This window comes from Xyrauchen texanus, chromosome 26 (genome assembly GCF_025860055.1).
Source record: "Xyrauchen texanus isolate HMW12.3.18 chromosome 26, RBS_HiC_50CHRs, whole genome shotgun sequence".
NCBI classification, from domain to species: domain Eukaryota; kingdom Metazoa; phylum Chordata; class Actinopteri; order Cypriniformes; family Catostomidae; genus Xyrauchen; species Xyrauchen texanus.
In genome coordinates, this window is record NC_068301.1 from 25,396,618 (window position 1) to 25,420,310 (window position 23,693).

Below are 23,693 nucleotides of genomic sequence, written 5' to 3' on the forward strand. Positions count from 1 at the left end.
CGGCTTGCTAGGTTTTAGAACAGAGCTTTTACATGTAGTTGATTGTGTATAGCACTGTACATTTAGTTCATTTAAATGGCTTACCTTTCCTTTCTTTAGCGCATTATAGATGTCTTTATACTGCTGGAATTTCTCCAGCTCTGCTTTAACCAGAACCTGTCTGATGTGCATCACCTCCTCTACAGTCAGAGTAAGACACTCAACAGGGTAACAGAATTCCTCCTGGAATAAACACATCACATTCCAACATCACAAACATGCCAAAGGACACATTGTACATTTAAACATGCCACGTGTTCACATGATGGTATATGCTCATAATGATGGATTGCTAAAAATGGATGTAAAACCAAAACGTTCATGCTAGATCTGAAATCTAGATCTCTGGTTACACCCTCTACCAAACACAACACACAAAATCCACAACAAAATGATGATGGAGATAGAGCAGAACATTTCATTCATTAATATGATAAGAATTAAATGTTTCTCTAGCTCAATTAGTAGAGCATGGTGCTAGCAACACCAAGGTCATGGGTTTGATTCCCAAGGAACACACTGATAAAATGTATTGATGCAGTCGCTTTAGAGAAACAATAGAGCCAAATGCATAATGTAAATGTAAAATGGAATGTTAAACTTTCTGCAATGCAAGTTTCACCACAACTGATAAAGCAATATGCAAAACATGCATTTAACAATGTATAGCACTCAAATAATAGTTCTTTCTCATATGCACTTAAATATGGCATACTGAAGCAAGTATGCATAAAAGCCAATTTACATCTCTAAAAGTCACCTTATAACAAACTCTTCATGCAATCAGGTCAAGCGACTCATATTGGCTTTTATGCACCCTGTATCCCAGTATTAATAATAAGCAGTTTGATTTGTTTGATGTGACATACCACACGACCGCTGCCTAATGCTCGAGCCTAACCATCCAAGAAAACAACAACAGGGAATTTATTTGTGTTTGTCAAAAACTAGCAGCTGTTTATTTTTATTTACATAAACAAACTGAAAATAAATCAATAAAAAAAATGGTGCACCCGAAATGAAGCTAACCTGACTGTATTAAAAAGCCATTTTTAAATGGCAAGAAACACAATACTGTAGGATACTGTACACAATACTGTTACAAGAAAGGAAATACTGTAGGTGCAAAATTAGGTAGTTAAGGGAAAGGTATGATAAGAAGTATTAAAATAGTATTATAAAAATATTATTGAAAAGGTTAGATAGATTTTTTTCAAAATGCTAAATATTAATAAATGTGAGGGACAACTTCGAGCTGGTAATACACTATATATAAAAACTATATTTATTTATTTGTTATTATTATCACCTTATTCTAGTATGGAATACTTGATTCTGATTGGTCAATCGCATTATTCTGTGGTCAAATATTCTAGTATAGTATCTGCTAAAATGTATAATTGACCATTGTCCCAAGCAACGAATGTCATGTCTCTTTTTTATAACCTAATAAAGACATTTCAACTCAAATCTCTATTTCATGTCCTTTTATTTATTTATAAAGTAGCATTTTAATAGGTGTGTCCATGTACAATCAGTTGGTCATTAACGCAAAACTAAGCACATTATGTTTTATACACCTTGTTGGGATATATATATTACAACAACGACCAGCTGACTGCACATTATCCCCTACTTAATCTTCAATTACTTATATTAAACTTTGACCCTCTTTTTGAATGATGCAGGAAGGAGGAAGAAGTTTGCAGAGCACAGTTCTGTTAAGATCATAAATTCATTTACGGTGATGACGTCTAAGGGAACTGATTATAGTGTGGGCTGGTTCCCTCAATAGCTTTCCTACTGGCCATGCAATACAGTGCAACATGCTCACATTAAGCAAGTGCCTTGTTGGGTTACTGAAAAAGCCAGCTCAAACAGCAGATGTAACAATGATGAAATGGATCTTCCAAAAAAATCTGTGTATGAAAATGTAGATTTTGTGATTTACCTTGTTGTCGGAACGCAGCTTCAGTGCGAAGCAGGAAAGTAAAGCAGATCAGTTACAGCCCTTTATCTGTACTGCTATGTCTCTGTAGTACAACTCTATTTATAGTATTGTATACCTGTTTTAAAATAATTTCTTGTTTAAGGTCTCTGATTGTAAAATTTACAACCGTTCAAAGACCAAATGTTTCACAATTACTGTTCATCAGTAACTGTGATGCGCCATCTGACAAAGATAAAGCTCTATATGAGATCTAGTTAAAGGGATAGTTCACCCAAAAATGAAAATTCTCTCACCATTTACTCAACCTCATGTCATCCCAGATGTGTATTACTTACAGAGCCCAAACGAAGATTTTTAAAAGAATTCCTCAGATCTGTAGGTCCATACAGTGCAAGTGAATCGTGACCAGACCTTTTAAGCTCCAAAAATCACATAAAAGGCAGCAAAAGCAATCCATAAGGGTCCAAATAGATCCTTTTTACTATAAAGCTCCACTTTCACTTTCACATCTGAAAGCACTTGTGGCACTTGTTTTGTTTCACATTCACAACTGAAAGTGAAAGTGGAGATTTATAGTAAAAAAATGACTTAAATATTGATCTGTATCTCCACTGGAGTTAACCACTGGAGTTGTATGGATTCATTTTATGCTGCATTTATGTGGATTTTGAACCTTCAGATTTCTGGACACCATTCACTTCCATTGAAAGGATCAACAATGCTGAAATATTCTTCTAACAATCTTCATTTGTGTTCAGCAGAAGAAAGAATATCACACACATCTGGGATGGCATAAGGGTGAGTAAATGAGAGAATTTAAATTTTTGGGTGAACTATCCCTTTAAATTGCATTTAATTGGGCTTCTGGGTTAAAAATGAAAGCACACGTTTTCCTTTAACTTTATCTCGCCACACTCACTGTGACTGCAGCACTACATTGAATCCTGAGAATCGAATTATCTTTTCACAAGACTCAGTTCAGCTAAGTGTGACCACAGCCTGTGGCCATTTGAATACACTAAATTACTCTTATTTACTGTCCTGGGACTACATCAACCAGCAAAGACATGATTGTCCTTCAGCAGCTTTCAGGCAACAAGTCAAAAACAAACTGCTCTGTAATAAAAAAGGTTAGTTTGTTTTGCAGTTATTGAAGGTCGTACCAGAGATTTGGAGTTCTGGCGAGATGGAGGAAGGAATGGCCGAACGCTGGTGGGAGCTTCCTTCTCTATGGAGTGTCTCCTCTGTGGGGCGATACGCTTGTCAGGTTGAGGGGTGGAGGATATGGGCAGGAACTTAGGGGGAGCTGGGAGAAACAAAATGTAGAAAAAAAAGGAAGATGAATTGAATGGTCAGTGCCAGTGTCCACTCAAATCTGTGAATATGCATGGCCATGCAATTCTGTTGTTCTCTTCAGAAAAAAAAAAACATGCAGAAGGCAGACTCAAAAATGTAAGCAGCGTTTCAACTGGAGTCCTTTATTTTTAGTATGGAACTGAAGCTGTGGAAAATCTTGTGTGCAGAAATACACAAGGGGCTGATGAGGCCAAATGTGTTCTTGCGCCAAATAAGCTAATTTTAGCACAAGAAATAGAACAGGACACTAAGTGTCTTTTAAAAGTTGAAGTTCTTTTGACATGGCGTCTAAAAAAACACAGTGCTCCTGTGGAGACAAAGATGTCCGTCTAGCGTATACATAGGAAAACGACTGAAAATCACATGCACGGATGCAAAAACACATTTGGTGTGAACAACCCCTAACACTGATTAAAAAGCAAGATAACAACTGCATCATAGGACAGTGCATATTTCAAGCTCAAAGCATGGCCAAACTAATTGGACAAATATTTTCCTCAGCAAGAATGAAAATTAGAGGGAAATGGTGTTAGTGACAAGTTTTTGATTGTTCCATCAATAGAAAGTTCTGGATTTTTAATTATGTTTCTTACTCTTTTTGCCCATGACGGACTCTGGAGACGTGTCCTCCAACATTGAGGTGGATAGGCTGGAACTGCTGTCTGACTTCCGAGTGGTTGTGTCCTCCTGGAGTATGAAAAGACATTACTATCACCACATTGGGAACCGTTCCAGGCTGTTCTTCTGTACAGTCTCTTGTTCAACATTTTGACAGTTCTCGCTCTTTTGTGGCTACAACAGAAATAGAAAGTACAACAAAAAATACACACACACTCACATCAGAGTCCGAGCTATCCAGCTCGGCCAGCATCGGTGCCTTGAGCAATCTCTTCCTCTGGGAAACCGGTTGCCCTACGGCCACGCCAATATTGGGGCTGTGAGCTGGTGAAATGCCATTGGCCAGAGACAGAGTGCTGACGGCTAACTTTCGGAGTCCATCAGGGAAGTCTGTTTGAAGATGGACATCATAGATACGTATAATAAGACATCAAATATCATAAAGGCCAAAATGCCTTTCCAAAAATTCACATTTTTATTTAATACAAAGCATTAAGACATCACAACAAAAGCTGTTGGAAGTTATTGGACTCTGCCCAATGCCAAATGCTTTACATAGTAATATTTATAATACATTTATAATAATTGTAATAATAATGAAACATAATAACAATACTTTTAAAGTAACAGATGGCTTCGGACCAAAGAGTGACTCTACATTGTAGAATTTAGTGATTGATTTCATACATAACATTGATATCCACAGCAATGAAAACAAGGGTACACATTGTAATTCAGGAAAATCAAGTCAATAGAACACTATTAAGTTTGAATTCTGTGACTGAAAATAAAAAAGCCATTACTCACATAATGGTGCAAACAAATCAGGCTTGCTGTTTAAATTAAGATCTCTGGCACGAGAGCAAAGAATACCAGACACTAGATAATCTCATAGCCCTATATCACATTGTATAATGGAGCCTCATTCATAAAACAAAGGAAAGAGAATACACTAATTTGAGATTAAATTACAATTGCAAGACCAACTGCAAAACCAACTGGTTATTCATGCTATACTATAACTGACATGCCCTTATAATGTACTGATAACACAGCTCTCTGGAATTCTCGATTCTGATTGATCAATTGCACCATCTAGTGGTCTTATGTTTCTGAGTAATAACCGCACATCAAGGGATTCATTCATGTAAGACCAGTTATTGGGGTTCTGCGAGTCTGCTACAAATAAACTAATCAAATTATTTCAACTCACATCAATGTTTCATTTCCATTTACTTATTAATCTGGCTAGCAGATTTGTAATTAGATGGATAATGGCAACAAGTCATTTTCGCTAAATAAACACCAAAAGAACTCCAATAAAAACTGGAGTTCGAATTCTGCTGTTTCTCACATTATACCATAATTTCAATGCAAATAAATATTTGATGTCCTTTTACTTATTTTTTTTTTGACAAGTAGCCTTGAAATAATCTGGATAACGAGCAGTCAGATGGTAATTTAAATTCCGGAGGTGGAATTTACCTGTTCAGCAATTTCGCTCTTCTCACGTCAAACATAATTTCAATGCAAATCAATATTTCATGTCCAATTATTTATTTATTTGGTTAGCAGCCGGGTAATAAGTGTGATAATGTACAGTCAGCCGGTTGTTATAGCTTCACTCTGCTTTGCGTCGGGGTCCTAAACACCTTGTTGGTGTTTATTTTGTGATAACACGCGGCTGACTGTACATTAGCCCTTTCATACTTTGACATTTTCCCCTCAATCTTTAATACCTGGCTACATCCTTGAGTGTTTTAACGCAGCAAATACTTGCTAAATACTTGCCTGTATTTATATATTATGAAAACAAATATACCTGTAGGCCTACTATGTAAATTTGTTTTAAATACTTCTGTTTTATTCCTCATCATTTAAATCTCAACTGATATATTTATAGGACAGCGATAAAGTATAAAAATAAACTTTGCAGCATATTAAATATTGATGCCTGCAGACTGAGTTATATAAGTCCTCTTAAACTAGACTAATCCTCATTTACAAACAAAAAAAGTTTTTTGTGAGCTCTGGATTTTCACCCACTCACGTAAGTTTGATGCATTTGATTCATACACAAGCTCTCTCACATTGAGCGATGTGACAGTCATACTAGCGTCAGGAATACTTTACCTGAGCTTCGGAACAAGTCCTGTGGAGTGCTCATGCTTTTGCCTGCGCCTAGAAAGGAACATATTTTTCAATATGATCCCTCAGTCAACAACAGCACAAGCCCAAGACAATATTTGACTATAAACCACTCTCTTAACATCAATAGCTCAACCAAAGGTACTGGTTAACCAATTAGGAGCTGTGAAGACCGTTTTGGGAATGTGATATCAGCACAGACAAGCACAAACACAGTGTAGCTACACAAAAGCAGCAGCCATACTTGACAAAGGATTAGTGGGTTCAAATGGTGGAGGGAACTATCAGCAGGAGGATTATAGAGGAAAGTCCAGTGCAAACAGCCAGGAAAACTGTGCCTTGGAGGCTGGACACGTGACGTCAGACTAGTTAGGAGCTACTGATTTACAATAACTATAAAGTAGAGTATACAGCGTATTGTATTTGACACGAATGAGTAATTTGTAAAATCATGCCAAGTCCGTGGGGGGAGGGTGTTGCCCCTCTAGATTTCCCCTGTGCAACCTCAATTTTCGCTTGTTCTTAAAAAAAGAAGAACGAGTCAAATTATTTTTATGATTATCAACATGGTTATCAACAAATGCTGTTGATTGAGGTTAATTTAATAAAATGTATTAAATGAAATTAATAATCAAAATACGGAACATTTATCTACCCATCACAATCAGATACTGTATATGTTTATGATACAAATTTTGGAAAAAATTATCCCTAAATTCCAATTTCATAATGAAATGGATTTGACAAAAAAAAATATTATTATATTTATTATTTCTTGACATCAGATGCTCTGAATTAATGAATGTAGCCTACATGGTTAGCCAGATAAGTTTCAGATTAAACTTTCACAAAGGGCTATGTTAAGCTATACTGTAGTTAGCCTACCAGCAAGCATGTCGGAGAAGTCAGATATGCTGAACTGATGACATAGCTAAACATTTTAAGCTTGCATAAAAGAACAGAAAGGGATATGCCAAGTAATCTCGAACTTACACTGGCTAACCAAGCAAGCTGCGTTCAAAGAACATTAAGGTCTGAACAGTCTCTCAATCTTAATAATGTAAGGGGGATTTATTTAAGGCAGGACGCACTGCCTTGTCCCCTTCCTCCTCTGAGGACTATCAAGTTCAATGTCACGACCCTGAAGCAAAGTCTTCCAATCACCACAGGAAAGTGACAAGGGTGGTAGCGACTATCTGGCACAACCACAGAAGCCGTAAGTAAGCCACAGTGAAGTCTTTACCTGATGAGTCAAAACTGATAGACATGCTAAGCGGGCACATTACTGTGAGAGAGAGGCAGAGGTTATGGATGAAGAGAGAGAGGGAGAAGAATAAATAAACTCATCAGACAACAGACTATCTTAAAGATAACATACAGTTTAGTGTATAACATGTTCACAAAACAACGGTTTACAATAAAATATTTTAACTACCGGTACTGTATTTTAGGATTAAGGAAGGTTAAACTTCTCATTTGTTCTTATATTTTTTTACCGGACAACCACTTTACTGCTTAGACTGTTAATTATAAGGAAAAGAATGGAGAAAATCTTTAATAATACAATGAAGTGGGGGCCTGGGTAGCTCAGCGAGTAAAGATGCTGAATACCACCCCTGGAGTCATGAGTTTGAATCCAGGGCATGCTGAGTGACTCCAGCCAGGTCTCCTAAACAACCAAATTGGCCTGGTTGCTAGGGAGGGGTCATGGTCACTATAATTCTCGCTCTCAGTGGGGCGCGTGGGGAGTTGTGCGTGGATGCCACGGAGAATAACGTGAAGCCTCCACATATGCCATGTCTCCGCGGTAACGTGTTCAACAAGCCACATGATAAGATGTATGGATTGACGGTCTCAGACATGGAGGCAACTGAGATTCGTCCTCTGCCACCCGGAATGAGGCGAGTCACTACACCACCACAAGAACTTAGAGAGCATTGGGAATTGGGCATTCCAAATTGGGGAGAAAAAGGGGAGAAAATCCACAAAAAACATACAAATAATAATACAATGAAGTACAGTCCAACAACTATTTACGTAAAACATAGATCTCTATGTTTGATAATCTACTTCAGGGTTTAAAGGTTTATAGAATGTAGATGCTGAACTTTGTTTCTTTAAGCAGATGGAGAAAACAACAGACTCTTTTTACCACAAAAACAAAGCATACATCCCTTAAAACCTTCATTAACTAAGACCTAAATCTGGGATATTTATCCACCATTTACAATGCATCTTTCAGATAATATGATTACCAGATTAGTACTTGTATAATTATACAATCTTCCACACAAAAAGACTAAAGATTTGTGTACATGCACGTTCAGCTTCAGTTAAAACCACACAGAATCTTAACAAAAAAATACCACAAGATGTCTGAAACCTCTGTGCAAATCCACTAGTAAGACTAGGTACTTCCTTTAACCTTGTAAATGTCAATGGTATGGATGTACAGTATACAAATCTAATTTAATGTAACAATACAGATCAATACATTTTTAAAAACGTATCATTCCAAGGTGAGGACCTTACAGATATAAAGTTACAAATAAAATGTCAGCATAGAATTTGAGTTAGGAGAACAGATACAAGGCTTTATTACAGATATTCATGTTAGAGGACACAAAAGCAGCCATGCATGAGAAAGACACACTGTCACATTTCTACACTGCTGGCTGATATGACCTGAAGTGAAACTCACTCACTCACTCACTCACTCACTCACTCTCTCACTCTCTCACTCTCTCACTCTCTCTCTCAAGGCATTTTCACATGCTCACCTCCTTCCACATGACTGACATATTTGATATTTAGAATGTGTGGATATTTGAGTGTAAATGCATTTAATAGGAATAATGGAGTGTACTACTTGGATAGAACACATTTGGGCAAAAATATTTGTTATGTTCCAGAGAATAATAAACATGGACTAAGATGCTTTTTCTGTCATGCAATGTTTAAATGGCATACAGTGAAGACAAAACGTCAGACCATACTGAAACGTCCTTGCTTCCATTGAAGCACACAATTTGGAAACATTCTCAAATCATGCCGAGATAACATGGATCATCAGTGAAGTCCATGCCATCTCAAGTGCATCCTGTCATGTACATTTGACAATTAAACTTCTCACTCAAATTGTTATGCTGATAATATATTTTGAAATAATAATATTTTGTGTAATACATCAGAAAAAGAATGTAGAATAGTAGCATTTTCACAAGTGGTCTCAGATTTTTGGACTCCACTGTATATTTTGAGTGACTGAGAAAATGGATGTAGCCTAGCTATATACTGTGCATTGAAGTGTCTGTGTGTTTATAAGATTGAGTGTGTGAAAGTATACTTACCAAGCCTGCTCCTTCGGATCATATCAGGTGAGACAGGTCTGAGCTTTCTCTCCGACCTGATCTCTTCCAGGATTCGCTCATGAAGACTTGGAGGTCTTGTAGGATGAGGCTTCAGCTTACGAGCAGAAACCTTAAAGCACATTTACAAATACACATTGATTGATTGAGTGGATTCTTATGATAACATTTGTATTAAAGGTATATCATGATGAAACTTGGCCTGCCCAGTCAGCATTAGGACAAATGAAAAAAAAGTCAGATGGATGCTATTATTCCTAAACACCAGAAGAACAAACAATAATATGTGGGAACGTTTTTCAACAAGATCCCTGATCATTTCAGTCTGATCTTAACAGTTTCTGTGGCACATTTTAGCACAGATTGTTTTCTGATTTCACAATTCAATGAAGGCTTTGCAAAGAGGCTTTAATTGAAAGATGGGGCAGTAAACAATGATATACTGACACGACAACCAACCCGCAAGTCGTATATTAGAATTTATTAGTGTGAACAGATCCGAAGAAGCACTCAGTCAGCGCTATTTCTCATTTCACTTGCGAAGGGAGCGTTTCTTAAAAGGCAAACTGCCAAAATCGTTTAAATCTAAGGGCCATTGAAATAGTCATAAAACTAAGTACTTAAAAAAAAAATTTTGTTATTCCTGCACACATATCACCATATACAGATAGTGATAACCAAAATTAATAAGTGTGTTTGTGTGTGTGTGTTCTCATGCTCACAGGATTCAGTGGAGGTCTGGATCGAATGAACTCTAGTATGATATCGTGAGCACTCTTCTTTAACCTCGGAGGAATATTACCATTCACCTGCAGCAATGGGAGGCAGAACAGATGTCAAAGATCAGACAGGGTCTTTACAATTAGCACATGTCGCCAGTGAACTCTAAAAACCTGTTTGACATGGAAATAAAATGCAGTCTTGAATGTGTGAAAAAAATCATATCACCTCCTGCCCAACAAAGTCAGAGCAGTCTGCAATGTGACTTTTCTTCACAAAACAATGTGACGGATGCATTGCAGACGTGTGTCCTGTCTAAAAAATGCATACAAATAATATCAATGACAGCTTTGTGCAAATACCTACGTGTTAATAACCATAGTCAAAGGTGTGCGAGGTGAACAAAAGTTGACCTATTTCCTCAGTTTAAGCTGGCCTATCATGCAAGGGCTATTTCTAAACACAAACTATAACCCCCAGCACTCTGTCTACTGACATTCCTTTGATTTAGTGAAACCCTATAAAAACCTTCCAGCTTCAAAAATAAAACAGGTCATTGTGTGATAGGCAAGGTAAACATTGTTATGGGTTATGATCTCTGTAACAAAGCACAATATAAGTGAATTGAACTGAGCAACTGTACTGCCGGTCTCACAAAGGGATAAACAGTGATTCATGCCTGTTGGTTCTGGGAAAATTAGCATTTGCTGGTGGATGTTCATAAAAGGCTGACATGACAAAATGCTTATTTCTGGACAAGGCAAAAAAAGAAAGGTGAAAAGAAAAATCTATTTACAAAAGCTTAATGTTCGAAAATTACACTAGCAGAAATTTGTGATGCAAAAACAAGCAAATCATTTTTTTTATTTCTAGAACTAGGCATGGTAGTTTGTGAGAAAAGATTACCAGTACTTAAGTCCAAAGTTGATACCAAAACTGAAAAATAGCAACTTTTTCAACAGTATTGGATGATTCTCACAAAACCTACAAAGAAAATGTCAGGGTCAAATTAAACCCCAAAGAAAAAAATTAAGAAATAAAGAAATGTTATTTTGCATATACTGTAGAAATACCTACAATGCCTGCAATTAGGATATGTTACCTTATGGCATTATTTTCAGGACACTTAAGCACATTATAATAATGCGTCTGGACTTTTTACTGTTACTATTTTCATTGTTTTCATTTTCTATATGCAAAATCTAATTTCTTATTTGTTTCTTTTGATATTGAAGTTAGGACCAGAACATTTTCTTTTCTTGGGAGAATCACCCTTTTAAAAGCATTGGTATTAATTCCTTTGGTATTAAGAGCAAATCACAGCCATACTGATATTCAGTACAACAGCACGACTGAGAGTATTGCATTTCTACAATAACATTCTGCTAACATTGAGTAACTTACATTTTAGACACAATATGGGTTATTATTATTTTTGCTGCATAAAAGAAGCCAAAGTAGGATCAAGCATTGTGTGCCGCGTGAACATCACAAATGCAGAAGTGTGGAGTCATACAAACAGTGAAAAGTTCTAGTCCTGTTATATTAAATATCAGCACTCTTCGTTTGTCCAATCAAATTAGATAACTGGAACTAATTGTTGTATAATATTATGAGTTATTATAAGTTCATGCTTTCATAAACAAATTAATTCTTAAGATTCTAGATATTCATCAACCTTGGTTTCACCATGGTAAGATTTGTTAATACACGCGCACACACACACACTCACCATGACTTTGCGTAGTTTGTAGCGTTTGGAGCGGATGTCGTCCATGAGCATCTCATAAGGCGTAAGCTGGTATTCAAAGGGCAGAAAGTTGTACTGACGCTCCTGTACCTTCTTTAGTTTCACGCCGTGTCTAAGGTCTCTCATTACCTGCACCCAGAACCGTGCCTGTGGAATACACACAAAAAATGTATTTGGCCATGGCCTATAACAATGATTTTCAACCGGTGGGTGGCAACCAACAAATGGGTTGCAAGTGTGTTCTGATGGAGTTGTGAACAATGTGAAAACAAATTACGCTAATTGCAAATAATAAAATGCAACTAACCATATAGGCTAGTTTTGCATAGTTAGGATAGCAAAATAAAGCAACTTTTAAATGGGAAAATATTTACATTATTTGGCGCATATTAATCAGTTACTTGACTAACATGGTAATATAGCTAACATTAATTCAACATTTTGCCCAGTGTTTGTTCCATGTTTTAGGCTGGTAAATTACACTTCTGCTGCTTTTGCATTTAAAACACTGTACATTTCCTATGTCATGTTAAAGGAATATTCTGGGATCAGTTTCAAGTTAAGCCTAATCGACAACATTTGTGGCATACTGTTGATTACCACAAAATATTTATTTGACTTTTTTCAGGGAAAAAAAAGAGAGCAAAAATCATGGTTACAGTGAGGCAATTACTATGGAAAATCTGGATCTTGAAGAAAAACCAGTTCAAAAATACTATATTATGACTATTCTGAACAAATTTACCCTCTTAACAGTTCACAATCATAATATATTCAGTCTGATTTACACTCATGGAGCATGGGCTTGATGGATTGGTTCCAGTTATTACCCAGTCAGCATTCTGCAGCTCATTCAGATCTCTGACGGGTTCCTCTGGAGTTTCTCCTTCCATTCGCCGCAAATTCTGGAAAACAAACCAAGAAAAAAAACTTGAGACGTAAGCCACACAATGCATGCGAGTGCATCTATCATTTAGAGACCTAGAATGCCCTAAAATGTTCTCAACTTGAGGGCAAATGCAAAAAAGTCAATGTCGTTTTATCCATCATGGGTCTGGTTGTTTGTAAATCGATTAATTTTCATGTGAGAGTATGTCTAAGCGTGCAGGCCAACATTGAGTCATCAATGCTAAGGCATTATCAATAAGCAGCTAATGCAGCCTTTAACTGCCTGCAGCTGCCATCCACCGATAAAGGGCCGCGTCCACACATGGGTTGATGTTGGGACAACTGCATCAATGGTAGACATTAAGCACATTTACATGCATACTCTTACACCTTAAGCACATTATGCTTAATAAACCGACAGCATGTGTAGACATGTAAATGCATTAAATGGCTTTCATTAAATGAAAAGTTCTCCTAAAAATGAAAATTCTGTCATCATTTACTCACCCTCCTACCATCTCAGATGTGTATGACTTACTTTCTTCTGCAAAATACAAACAAAGATTTTGAGAAGAATATCTCAGCTCTATAGGTCCATACAATGCAACTGAATGGTGTTCAGGCCTTTGAAGCTCCAAAAAGGAGTTCAAGTCAGCACAGAAGTAATCCATTTGACTCCAGTAGTTTAATTAATGTCTTCCATAGTAATCCAGTTGGTTTTGGGTGAGAACAGACCAAAATGTAAGTCCTTTTTCACTTTACATCTTGCTATTGCAGTCTCTAGGCACAATCATGACTTTAATGCTGACTTGAACTCCTTTATGGAGATTCAAAGCCTGATCACCATTCACTTGCATTGTATGGACCTACAGAGCGGAGATATTTTTCTTAAAATCTTTGTTTGTGTTTAGAAGAAAGTAAGTTATATACATCTGGGATAGCATGAGGATTTTTCGGAGAACTATCCCTTTGTGAATAAACCAATCGACCGTGCAGGGGTAGACTTTTGCCCATTATTCAAATTTCACATTGCATGTAATCACGTTTACTGGCATTCTTACTGGTATATCCCATGTGTGCAAGTGTTGTCTGCATGCCTCTTCATGGTTTGACATCAAAAGCAGGAAATAAGTCAAATATTTCAAATCTCATGTAAACGCAGGTTTCCTGCTTTGTCAGATTTTTTCAATAAACTGATTTTTGGGAGTATCGGTGTGCATGAAAATAAGCTCATTGTCTCTTACGGTGTTATATAGTTTGTCGCTTGCAGTATCTAAGAACCTGTTCAATCATCTTCAGCTGAGGATTTACTTAGCATTTGAGTAGTTTGGAATTCATACCATAATGAATGAGATTTAGCATCACACGACAAATTAAACTGTGTATGACTGAATTAGGATTTTTTTGCCATAACCTACAGTATGGATTATTTAAGACAAGCAGGATAAGGCTTATGTTCAAGACAATAAATCATTATTTTGCTGCCAGCTGGATTTCTTAAATTCCTCTGGGAAACTTGCAGTCTGGCTCAAAAGAACTGAAAGTGAACTAGAGAGGAGTCTTTTTGGGGTTACCCTGCCCTGATGCTGCTTTAGCATAAATGCACACACCACGCACGCACACACACGCACACCTTATAATGTCTGTGAAGAAAAAGTCTGATCTCTTATACAAGCATACATCTGTACTGCATCAGAAAACACAACCCAAAACACATTTCTTTCATATGTAAGAAAGAAAAGAAATGCACAAAGGAAAAACATGGGTTTCTCTGATTCTCTGGAGCGAGAGCATTTTTCTCAGTCTGCTTAAGATCAAAGGAACTGCACAGCTGATTCTGCCTTTTCACATCTTCTCTACCCATCTGCCCATTGCCACTCTCTCCCTTTACATTCCCCACCTATCCTTTATTCTAAATTAAAGGGGTGCAAAACTTCTTCTGGATATCCATTTTCCTGCTAAATTTAGCTCTAATCCTGATCAAAACATGAGTTCTGTGGTCAAATATTTTAGTATCCTTTAATTATCTATCTAAATTGAATTATAACTGACAGTTTTTCCAGGTATTTATGTGCTAGTTTCATGTTTCTTATATCACTTTGATGTCTTTTCTCACAAAATTAATATTAACTTAATTAAATAACTTCAACTGAAATCAATATGGCATGTAAATGTATTCATTTATTTTTTTAATAATAACTTATTTAACCCCTTCACCCTGTTGTGGCTTATTTTGCAATAATACCCATACTGTACACAATGACTGTACATAATCCCTCACTTATATAATGCTTAAAGACCCTGTTAAATCAAAATATTTTTTTTGCTGCTGTAAATCCAAATATACTAGCTTTAAGGTCATCGACACTCACTGAGCACTTTATTAGGTACACCTGTACACCTACATATTCATGCAATTATCTAATTAGCCAATTATATGGCAGCAGTGCAATGCATAAAAATCATTCAGATACGGGTCAGGAGCTTCCGTTAATGTTCACATCAACTATCAGAATGGGGGGGGGGGGAATGATCTCAGGGATTTCTACCGTGGCATGATTGTTGGTGCCAGATGGCTGGTTTGAGTATTTCTGTTACTGCTGATCTCCTGGTACAGTTTATTCAGAATGGTGCCAAAAGCAAAAAACATCCAGTGAGTGGCAGTTCTGCAGATGGTAACGCCTTGTTGATCAGAGAGGTCAACAGAGAATGGCCCTAATGGTTCAAGCTACCAGAACGGCAATGGTAAATTCCCACCCAAACTTCATTTTACAGTAGGAAATACGTCAACAGACCAAAGAAAACTGTGCTAGTCAAGGCACTTCACACAGACTTAAACGGATCATTAGATATGTACATGAGCATCACAAAATGTGTCGCCTTTGTTACCATTATTAATAAAATTGATTATAAACAGCCTGCAACACTAACGGCTCAATATTACTAAGGACACTCAAAATACTGTGACTATAGACAATCCATGAAACAAGTAATTAAAATAAAAGGCAAATAAGTTCATAAATGTTAATTTATGCTTAACTTTAATTGCTATTTAAATACCAACACCAATGCAAGTGCAAGGCAATATGCTTGGCAAAACTAAAGTAAAGAACTGCTGGTTTCAATCCACCTCCTCAGTCCACAACCTATTCTGAGTCACTTCTGCCATCAGCCCACTCACTCTACTCAACCAGATTACAACAACAAACAACATTAGAGTCTGATTTTTTTTTCACCCTTTCACATTTTTATTAGACATAGTTTCTTCTTAGTTGTAATTTGTTTCATTTGTTTTGCCATTGGTTTTGTTTTGTAAACAAATGCCCCTATGCGTGAGAAAGAAAATGGCACTAACCTGTCTCTTACGTTACATTTCGGTGTGTTTGCAGTATAATGGTTTTGGTGGTTTCAATGGTGCAGAGAAATTAAGTCTTACAAGAGCATCTGGTGTACTGCTGTGTTACTAGGGGCACAGATGTAGAGCAGACATGAGAGTCATGTGAGAGTCATTACCTCTTTGGCACTCTTGATCTTCTCCAGGAAGGTGCGGAGCTCCTTGGTCTCTGTGTACAGTGCCCGACATACGGCCTGGTAGTGGTTGGGAGCGTCTGACGGGCTGGGGAGGTGAGACGTGCAAAGCTACATAGGAGAAAACAGTGAGACATATCATGCCACAGCAGAGTGCCATCCATCCATCCATCTTTATTACGATTTTTATTTGACCCCTAAGCTACGTTAGACATTTTCCCAAGCGACTGAATTCTACAGAGCTGTGCTACTTTCATGTCCCTCATATCAGTCCACAGTCTCTTTCTTTTCCCATTATAAGATGATGTTAACTTTATCAATATTTCATTTCTATTTATTTATTCTGGTATTTATTTGGCTTTGTGTCAGGATCCTCCTGACTGTATTATCCCTGAATCAAAGTGCTGTTTAATTGTGACCACCAGCGTAAAATTATATTGTACAATAACAGCTGGGCTTTAAGTGGTGATGTTTCTTAATTTGAATGTTGCTTTAAATATGAACTGCAGGGCTACCTGTCATTCCACCAATTTGCCGCATTCACAAGAAAATTGGTTAGAGTAGATAGCGAGTTAGGTATAAATAATCTTTGGCAGCTCAAAGAATTACCCTGTTTGTAAAGAAGTCTCTTTCCTGAAATACTTAAATCTGTTTCGGTGGAGGGAAGTGCATCTTTAGGTCAATGAAAAACATAAATGATAAAGGATCTGTTTTACAATATGTATCTTCCGACTCTGTCTGATAAGTTAATCCTTGAAACTTTTATAAAACCTTTGTTCAAGAAAATCATCTTCTGACTCAGTCTGATTGGTTAATCCTTGCATTAGATATATTATGTTTTAGCACATAGCTGAGAGCCAAACCCAAAACTTGCATGACTGGCAGGTAAAAAAAAAAAACAGGCAAATTTAAAGTTAAATGTCAGTTGTATCCACATTGTACAATTACGCTGACTAAAGACACCTCCAACCGGCTTAATGGCATTTTCCACACACCTGCCCCTCTGCTCTGCCCTGTTCAGGAATGTCTTACCCAGAGAAGAGTCATTGTCTCTTTGACAAGTTTCACTGAGGAATCACGCTTAACAAGAATATTGCCTACGCCGAGGGAAAGTGAATACATCTCATGGGACAAAATTTTTAGATGGTATTCATTACACTGACAGGAGTGAGACAAAAATAATTAGGGGCGCATTGATATATGGCTGATATAGAGCAGTGTTCAGCAGTGATGTCAGTTTGCAGGTAAACCCAACAGGCTCATTCGCTATGGGTTCCCTCTGGACTTTTTTAAAGTATGCAATTCTATACAGCTTCAAAATTCCCATTTGAGGTTCATCTTGAATGAATGGTCTTTAAGGGGACAGAAATCTTAAAAGGTAAATAGTGCTTTTAAAGGCTAATAGTTTTGCCGTAATCTATCCCGTTGCATCAGCACTAAATACAGAACTTTTAAATCGATATTGTCTGATTAATTGTACATTAATTGTCTGTTTAAAACGCAACACTGTACGATATCAAAAAGTGAAAATCAAAAATGAACAAATATAGGCTGATTATAAATATGGTAATGATATATTGGGCATCCCTAGAAGAAAATGGAATATGGTCAAAACACTTACGGAGACCAAGACGAAGAGGAAGTTACAGAAATATTCCAGGAAGTACTTTACTTTTCCATTCCAAACAAATAGATTGACATAATCAAAGAAATGCAGAGGCACATGCCTCATTGGTACAACACTATCTTCCATTACTGTCCTCGTTCTCTCTATATCTGTATAAATGCACACAGTCAGCCAAGAGAAATCTAATGTCACAGTTCATTTCAGTGCTTGACCTGAACACAGAAGGCATGACAGAAAGGGAAACATGACAGGACAAGCATTATCTAACCTGCCCTGAAAAGACCCTACTGAATACCTCAGGTACTGCGACCCAAACTGACCATTACCAGATTTTATTTCGTACTGGACCAGATCCGCCTGTTTGCACATAATAGTTTAAAGCTGAAGTGTAACATTTCTGGTTTACTTATACTTGTTTCCGCATATTAAGATGGGAAAGGAGAAAGTATTTTTAACACTGAAAAAATTATATCAGAAAACATTAAAGCCTGGTATCTGTCTACACATAGCCTGGCCATATTCTTTTTTCCGCAGTTAGTAGTGCTTTATATACTTGTATAATTACAAATATCACTGTAATTCAGAATAACTGAACAAAGAGTTTAAAAGGCCTTTACAGATCTCTGTGGATTGCAGTATTGAAGTGGGCCTAAGGGAACAGTTTAATGAATACCAGCTGTATGAGCATTTCTCAGTAAGTACCACCATCTTCAGAGAAAAGATGATGCCGCAAGGGCTGGTAAGAAAGATCTTCCCATGTGTATGCTTTCCGAGATCCACAAATACTTTCAATTAGTTCTTGATTCTTGAATTCTTGAATATTCATAATGCTGCTTTAAGTGATATTTGGTGAATACAACACACAAAATGTCCCTGCTACCTGACAGTTATCACTGAAATGGGTGTCCTGAGAAATAGTGACAGGTGGCTTTTTGCCAATGGTGTGAGCTTTAAAATTGTGTCAAGCATTGATTTTAAATGTATCACTACTTACCGATATTATGTCACTGTAGCCTCGAATGTTGGAGACATCTGCGGGTTCTTCCTCTCCCTCATCCTCCTCTTCGGTAGCCTCGTAGCCCTCGTCAGGACAGGGGTCCAACTCCGTGTCCACCATATTGGTCATGAGGTCAATGAGCTGCTCCAGAGGAGGGCTGAGTTCTCTCTCCTCATTCTCCTTTAGTCCATAATCCAGAGCCTTATAAATCATTATACCCAAAGACTCGATAATCTGGAACACACAAGATCACATTCACATTCATAATGCATTCAATATATACATTGATGTAAATAACAATCAGCAGATATATTCTTTCAAAATTTACAGTCTTTCTCTTCTGGGAAAACAAACCAAAAATACTGATGACTCATGTTGCACTACACAAATCTTTGTCCAATCAAATGCTCCCTGGAATGAGAACGTTACTTCCTAAGACCGACCAGCTAGTAGCAAATCATGTTTAATGGATGCAACTAAAGCCAACTGGCTATTTTTCTATATGGTCTGGCCAAACTTCCTTATTCAACAATAAATATGGCAACATGGGACAGAAATTGCACAAGCCAAATGATTTCACAGGTCTTAAATGAGCAACCATGAATCAGTAGCAAGATCAACACGTGCTGTGATATACAGTAAACCTCAACGATTTATAACCGACCATGATCACTTATAAAATGCATTAGAGGCTCTCTAGCTCAAGAGACTATCTGACTCAATAGCCTCTTGAATAAGCCTCTTTATGGTCTTATGACTCTCAGAGGCCTGCACAGTTTAATGGTAAGGGATTTCAGACATGACAAACACTGGATATTTGGTTCAATGATCACTTTGCTTTTCCATTGAGAGATTTCAGCAGATTGCATTACACCCAGCTCAATTAAATAATAAACAAATAACCTTCCGGTAGAGAGTACTGGTTGCCAGTGTGAAGGTGTAATCATTTAAGAAATCTTGTACGCCAACTTTAATTAAAATATTAATTAAGTACCAAAGTGTAGAGGATGGATATATATATTTGAAAACATAACCATTTGCTGAAGGGCTTTTATTGTAAGTATTTGATGGGTCTGTAATATGTTTCATGTTTTATATGGTAGTCTTAATGCTATTTTTTATGTTTTATGTGGTACATTGTATTTTTATTGAGTTACATATTGTATAATAATTTAAATTACATTATTATTTACTGCTCTTATTTATTTAACATCCCAAGACCCAAGTTTGTCTACTGTGTGCATTTTCCATTCCATTTATGATTTGTAACTAGCAGCACCTAATAATCTTTAGGGAAAAAAAACTATGTTACAATAAAAAGTTTGCGTGAAAAATTCTTAATCAAAGTACTGATTTCCACTGTCCCAGTGCTAAACATGTTGAGTGGTCCAAACATCATTTGAAGCCTGAAACTGAACTTTTGATAGGAAGTTTGGATTGAATGCAATTAGCTACATAGAGAACTATATAAGAGCTCCCTTGCTCCCAATTTAGTGAATGACTTAACATCCAGTATGCTATTTGTCTGCACTAATTTTCATCTTTTGGATAAACCCATTGATTCTCAATGTGATAATGCACAGTAAATATAGGAATGCATTTACTAATGTTAATGAACAGAACCGTATTGTACAGTGAGACAAAAATTGTTTTAACAAAATTCATATTAAAATGAAGCGAAATGACCCACATATGTGTTAATGTTGAAAGTTATTCAAAATAACTAACATGTTCTTTCAACCTTTGAGAGAATAATGTTCCAAAATCCACTTGTGTGGACATCATGTTTTTGTACCCGTTCAATTTAATCATGTCAAATTTAAGTTCAGGGCACAAGACTATTTCAAGGGCGGATGTACTCGTGAGCCAACTCTGAAAATCATGCTGGGAAACCAGCAGCTCAGGCACAGATCAGGAGACTGTCATGATCCAACAAGCAATCAATTATAACACTAATACAACTGAGCTGTGAGAACAGTTTATGTACAGTAGGGAAATTATATAATGCGGTTACTAAAAAGTATAGCAAACAACTTAAGAATTTAGTTGTGTTCAATACACAACACAACACCAAACAAAATTATATACATACATCCATACCTACACACACACACACACACACACACACACACACACATATACGTATATTGTATACCTTTGTCTTCTGTACAATAAAAGATAAAAGTAAGCTTTAACAATATAATACAATTAATAGTTTAATATCAAGCTATAAATATAACAGAGGTATGATTGTCGGGAATGAGTAATAAAGGTCTTGAGCATACATTTTAGAGGACTGCATTTTAGAATAAAATTACAACTATATATCACTGGATTCATTTAAGGAATTTGACAAAAACCTGACCAGCTTCAAGCAGGTAAAGAGACTTTTCAAAAGGCAGACTGCTTATATTATTTCTATGATGCAGATAGATAGAAGCAGAAGTGAAAGGAGGCATTGGCGAAGAAAGGATAGCACCGGGAGCACATCAGAAAAAGTAAACTGCTATAGGTCACAATTATTTTTCAATGAGAGGGGCGAGCGGGAGTGGCACCCCACGGTGCTTAAGGGAACGTTGCCACCCAAAGCGACGGTCTACATCACCTTTGCCAGGATCTGCCTCTGGTTATAAAAAACACCTTATCAGCATGAAGATAAAATCTAGTTTAATTATTGTTATGTAATGATGTACCCAAACAGGTGAGGCTTCGCCAATGGACACCACTTATCCTAATCATTTTACTCAATGAGTACTCCATACCTTCCCCAATGCTCAACAAACAGAGACTCATCCAAGCAGCTCATCTCTATATAAATATTGACATATTTCCAGGAGTGGGTTGTCTGTAGTTCATACCTGCGAACAACATGTGAGTTCCAAACATTAATCCTCTTCATGAGGAAAGTAAATATCATAAGTGTTCAGCTCTTAGGTAATCTAATCCTCCATGTAATACACCACACCAGAGTTCCGCTAAATGATTCAGACCTAAAGCACCACCAACAAGATTGAAACAGCCCTAAACGGTGTGCATCAGATATGTAGCAATGAATTAATTCTACAAGACTTGCTTTTCATTGTTTAAAAACACTTCACCACTAGGGCTTTTTTCATGACTTCAAAAATGTCATATTACTCCATGTTTCTTCCTCGCTTTAATGTGTAAACAATGTAAAGCAGTCCTGCCCACTTATAGCTGTGCAAATTTATCTACTGCAGAATAAAAAGTGTAGCAATATCTCTACCATATATCGTTGTTCAGTAAACATCATCATGCTGTCCAGCCTTATTCACTACTTTATTCACTCCAGTGGCTGGATGTGACAGGAAATGAGAGGGAGAAGAGTGGGAATGGGATCGGGAAAGTACCTCATGAGCCAGGACTCAAACTTGAATTCGGGTCACCCTCGATGCATCAGCACCTCATGTCATAAGCGCAGCCTGCTAGGCTACGGCTCAGACACCCAAGTGATTTTCTAAGTTACTGCCAATAACAGCCACACTAAGGGCATAACTTAGAAAGCCACTCGGGTGTCAGAGCCGTAGCCTAGCGGGCTGCGCTCATGATGAGGTACTGATGCATCGCGGATGACCCGAATTCAAGTACCAGCTCATGAGGTAACTGGATGAATGATGAGGTAGATGAAAGTAAACCTTCACAATTAATCTTTCTTTGATTTGATTTCCTTTTATTTCAAGTTTTCCAGGTGTGGTCAACACTGACAAAGCATCAGAGAACCACCTCAGTTTAATGGTGCTCAAGTTGATGCACATCTGGGAGAAACAGTCATCAAAGCTTTTACATAACATTACATAACAAATGGACAGTGTGTCATGATGGCAAGAAGTCTATCTCAAAAGGAGGAGGTGGTGTTATAATTATGCAGATGCAGTAACAGCTCATTGTGTGGTTCATCATATGCTAAATAATAAAGTGGTTGTTTGGCACATGGCAGTAACTAATAGCCCCTAAAGCTAAAATGTCTATTTTATTGTTGTGCCAATAGCTCCTGTTTGTTTTGACCTGAAGCCCATGTGAGCAGCATTGGCTCATGGCAAACCAGAAACCAAAAGACCTCCATGGAGAAACAGTTACTATAAGCACTTACAAACTCCTAGCTCTCGGCAACTGTCAGTAACATGCACTTTAAATGTTTGATTCAGTCGGACTTTAACAATAATTTCCCTTTTTTTTTTTAAATGTAGGGCTCTATTTTCATAAGCACGCAAAGTGCAGCTCTACATGCAAAGACCGGGTACTGTGTCTTATACGATTTTTGTAAGAGTGCTTATTCGAAGCGCAATATTATTTTGATTATATTTTCATTTTGTTTAAAGTTTCATTTGAATTTAGAAATATTTTGGTTTTTATAATTATTTAGTGTTTTAATAAATGAATAACATTTTTCAAAATCGAAATCGACCGGTAGAAGTGGTGTGTTTCGATATAATCACTGTTAATACTAGCCATGATATGTGTGTCAGTAGATGAAAATGAATCATAACACTTACATTCTCTATAATTTAACCAAGCTTAAATTCATATCCAGAACCACATTTTCCATGTGTATTAAAGGAGCACGTCACATTCAACAAGGAAGCAGTAAATGCCCAAAATAATGCAAGTCCATATTTCTATTCTTCTAATTCATTGTAGTCAGTCCATTTATACTACCAACTCTATGAATGTGCCATCTTTGT

General features: G+C 37.0%; 1 protein-coding gene across 5 annotated transcripts in view; it reads right to left on the minus strand.

Annotated features, from left to right (window-relative positions):
* LOC127620319 (protein spire homolog 1-like) overlaps window positions 1-23,693 on the minus strand; it is a 63,116-nt gene that overhangs the window by 4,395 nt on the left and 35,028 nt on the right. The window contains exons 3-15 of one of the 5 annotated variants that reach the window (XM_052093512.1): window positions 18,988-19,224; window positions 16,352-16,477; window positions 12,781-12,855; window positions 11,933-12,097; window positions 10,203-10,289; window positions 9,463-9,592; window positions 6,098-6,145; window positions 4,185-4,354; window positions 3,940-4,033; window positions 3,154-3,296; window positions 1,991-2,008; window positions 909-935; window positions 85-222 (exon numbers count right to left, since the gene is read on the minus strand). In XM_052093512.1, the coding sequence (XP_051949472.1) occupies window positions 85-222; window positions 909-935; window positions 1,991-2,008; window positions 3,154-3,296; window positions 3,940-4,033; window positions 4,185-4,354; window positions 6,098-6,145; window positions 9,463-9,592; window positions 10,203-10,289; window positions 11,933-12,097; window positions 12,781-12,855; window positions 16,352-16,477; window positions 18,988-19,224 (1,458 nt within the window). The remainder of the gene's footprint in view (window positions 1-84; window positions 223-908; window positions 936-1,990; window positions 2,009-3,153; window positions 3,297-3,939; window positions 4,034-4,184; window positions 4,355-6,097; window positions 6,146-9,462; window positions 9,593-10,202; window positions 10,290-11,932; window positions 12,098-12,780; window positions 12,856-16,351; window positions 16,478-18,987; window positions 19,225-23,693) is intronic. The other 4 variants (XM_052093513.1, XM_052093515.1, XM_052093514.1 and 1 more) reach the window with 4 other exon arrangements.